Below are 3,872 nucleotides of genomic sequence, written 5' to 3'. Positions count from 1 at the left end.
GGCAGTTTCCATAAAACATATCAATCAGACAGTCTTCAAACATCCAGCAATGCAATTACTTGTTCACGAATCACACTGTGAGTGTTTTATGCGAACTTATTTCTGAAATTTAAAATTGAAATCGAAAATTTCTCCCTCTGATAATACTAATTTTCATTTTGAAAAAATGACTTTTTCTTCTTTCCAGCCATCTTCTCTCGCGCACAACATAATGCAAAAGTCGTCACACTCACAGTGTCTGAGTAAGTTATGCTGCTTGATTTTTACGTTGTTAGATTTTCCTTAAAGTTGGAATGCAGGATTGAGACCTGGGTCTTATCTTACCACTTCCGGAATCAGTTATAACTCCTATAAAGCGCATAGTTTCACTTGCTCCTTTGGAGGATAGCGAGGAAGGGAGAGGACAAGGGAGAAAAGGGTAAAGTCGTATATTAAAGCCTCGCTGTTATGAGTTACCAAGTATGAACAATTTCAATGGTTATCAGGGCTGTGGTCATAATCGAATTATGATGGGATTTTAGAGTTGCTAAAAAAGATGCTTTAAATTTATCATTTTTTCCAGTGCTGTTATAGGCTTTATTGGTGTGATATTTTTTCTTGAAATTTTCAATAATTAAAAAGTAATTTAAATTCCAGCGTGCTGTCATATAGTTTACAGTATCGTTCCATTATTCGATCAACGCTTTCAACAATTCCTATATCAGAATTTGAAATTAAAGAGTCACTTACCACAGCAGAGCTTATCTGGTCGCTTGTTGAGGCCATTTTCATCAAAACTCATGGTGCGTAAAATACTAGAACAAAAAAAAAAGAAAAAACGTAGTTATCTATGTTTTTGTTCATGTTAATAAGAAATAGCTTGAAATAAATGTAATATGAACATTGGAGTCTCGATATCTTGGAATAGTTTTTACTCGTGTTATCTATGCCCCTTCTGCTTGGGAATAATGTTTGAGGAACTCGAGGGAAAAAAAATCATTTATTAACTTGTAAAATTAAAATATCTTTTAAATATCATTCATTAATAGATCTGAATGGCTTTGCTTAAGATTCATCTATTGTGGTTGACCTAATGACTTGGGCTCGTTTGTGCTTAGCACATACTCCATATGTTGATGAAATTTCCAACTTACTTCGCGGCAGCAAAATAAAAAGACTCAACAAGCAACATTTTTGGCATCAGGTATTTATTCAAGTCTTGACACTTCAAGCTCTTTGATTTTTATCGAAAAGTGATGCTTGGTTGTAGAAAAATAAGGAAGAACTATATTTTTCTTGAAATTTTAAGTAAAAGGATGAAAAATAATGATCTTCCTATTACAGGCCTAGTATTCTGTATTTGTTTTCTTTTTCTTTTTTTTGATTGATGGGAACATTTGGGAAGTTAATCATTGCACGATTACCTGGGATTTCCCGCTTATTTCTTTTTCTTCAATATGGTGGGAGTTTTACTTCAGATTTTCAGGTTATCTATTTTGTCCTTAGTGGTATGTTCAACAATGCAGTTACTTTTCTGGAAACATACGGTAATTTGTGTGATGATGATGCCGTACGACGCTTGGCCAAAGTGCTTTCCGAAATAAGAATGGATCTGCTGAATGATGAAAATACTGCTTTGGATTTTATCAGTGCACAGGAGGTGAATATACTTGAAAAGGAATCATATTAGAATTTCCAGAAATTCAGAAAATGAGGTATAAAAAAAGAAAACCTTTAAATCAAGTGAACAATAGTATTGGGAGTAACTGATATTTATTATTTTGATAATTTTTTCTTTCTTTTTCCTTCAAAAGCATTAAAAAATTCTTGAGGAAGCATTATATTTTCATTCTTTCAGGAAGTACGTGATATGTGTACAAGCGGGTTTTTCCGAACTAATGCTGATGCTGAAAAAGTAGCTATGATAGTTGCTGGTGACATTTCAACCATAACATCGGTTTCAGCTCAGTTGGACAATTGGTTTGAATTGGTACCACCATATTTATTATTCGTTCGACCATGTGCTACTCTTCCTCAACTTAAGGATGTTGTTAAGGTATGTGAAATTCAAATGTACCAAGTTTTGTTGTTGTTAATATTATGACTTTCACTCGAAGTAACAGTATCTCCCATTAATTTGGCTAATTAATGGGCATACCGTTATGCATGCATGGCGTGCTCACGTCTAAAAATTTTCGAAGCATAAATGATTATGTTTACTACTGATTCTGCTGAAGGTAAATAGAATGAAAGGTTATTTTCAGACTAGGTTTTTTAAAATGTGAAAAAAAAACGAGCAGGAGAAAAATGCTTATTCTGTCGAGATAGTTCCTTTTTTTCTTGGAATGCGAAATTCTTTGCAGGATTGTTTAAAAATTTTCGGCATCAGTAAATGTAATGGAATTGATGCTGTAATGTGTGAGCTTTTTTCATTGGAAGCATTGCGAGCTCTTCATAGAATTTCAACTTCAAGCACCAACTGGTGGTTTCCGGCTCATCTGGCAGATTTGTTACAAAAAGCGGATGAACGAATAACAAGTGCTTACGGCATGGATATACGTCAGCACTTGATTATTGAATATGGATCATCACTCTTTAGTGAACCTGGGTACATTTCCGCTTCTTTCGCTGTTAAGGAAAAAGTTGAATAAAAGTTAAAAATTGAATCCATGAAATACCAAACTCATTAGGATGACCGGAACATTCCGATCACTGAATTTCTCATACTTTAACAACTTTAGGCTTTCATCATTTGTTGCGTTGATTGTCTGCAAGTTATTTATGGTCTTTTGAGCCATCTAGCAATGTATGTATAGCGGGGTGTACCCCTTGAAGTTAATAGTACCAAACAATTGCTTTCCTTGCATATGATATATCCAGTTTTGATAGTTTTTCCAGATAAAGGAAAAAAGAGCCGGGAAATGTTTGGTAACTTAGATTCCTTAACAAATAATTTCAGATTATGGCAAGTGGGATTTGATTATCTTCGGGAAACTGGTGATGAGGGATTGCGTCACTTAGAGTTATTGATAGCAGAAGTACCTCTGGATAACGAAACTGTTGCTACGAAGTTATGTTCATTATGCGATGAAGTAGGTCTTAATCAGACACGAAAGGATATTGCACGAGCTATGGCTTACAGGTAAACATAATCAGGTTATAAGTTTCATGTAATTTAATGTCATTTTCATCATCACTTCTCGTATTATATGCCACATTATCGGGTTAGATCTGACGTCCCAGTACAAGAATTGTAATTTTTTCGCTGCCACATTTGCAGGCTATTGCGTGCAGAGCGATGGGGCAGTGCTCTCTCATGGGCCATACGATCACGTGATATCGAAATTGTTTCTACTGTTGCGGACCAAGTGATATCACGGTGTTCTCCGGATCAGTTTTCTTCCATCACTGTTGTTGAACATTTTACAGAAGTGATGCTTCTTTCATCATCTTTTGTATTTCTGCATCGGTATTATAAATTTCGAAAATTGCTGGAATCAGATCAGAAAGTCAAAGCTGCTGAACTGCTGGTTTGTTGTTATATTCTAACACATAACTATATGTTGCGAATTATTATACCAAATACGATTTTATAGCTTGTAAAATAATTAATCATTTGATCCGGGGCAGTAGTTAAGGGATGTTTATGACCAAATTCTAGCCGATGTTTCAATTGGCGTTCCCGCCGTAATCTGTAGAAACTCTTATGACATATTTGTTTTGTTAAAGAAATAGATTTTTGTTTTAGTAGGGAAATTATTTGTACGGTAGTAATGGCGCTAGTTTTTTTTTATATTCTCTTCCCTTGAGCTGTACTTTTTCTGCGAATTATCCTGTGAATGGTAAATGAAGAACCAGTCTTTGACACTTTGCTTCATGTATATGGCGAGGAT

General features: G+C 34.8%; 1 protein-coding gene across 1 annotated transcript; it reads left to right on the top strand.

Annotated features, from left to right (window-relative positions):
- Positions 1-1,072: 1,072 nt before the first annotated feature.
- LOAG_13383 (hypothetical protein) lies at positions 1,073-3,670 on the top strand (the record flags this gene model as incomplete). Its single annotated transcript, XM_020448675.1, has 7 exons — positions 1,073-1,183; positions 1,466-1,639; positions 1,838-2,035; positions 2,343-2,587; positions 2,939-3,121; positions 3,260-3,509; positions 3,641-3,670. 7 exons carry the CDS (start codon positions 1,073-1,075, stop codon positions 3,668-3,670), a joined length of 1,191 nt encoding a protein of 396 aa, XP_020301201.1.
- Positions 3,671-3,872: the final 202 nt, after the last annotated feature.

This window comes from Loa loa (assembly GCF_000183805.2).
Source record: "Loa loa unplaced genomic scaffold supercont3.382, whole genome shotgun sequence".
NCBI classification, from domain to species: Eukaryota; Metazoa; Nematoda; class Chromadorea; order Rhabditida; family Onchocercidae; genus Loa; species Loa loa.
The sequence above is the reverse complement of the archived record's forward strand: the minus strand, read 5'-3'. Positions and strand labels throughout refer to the sequence as shown.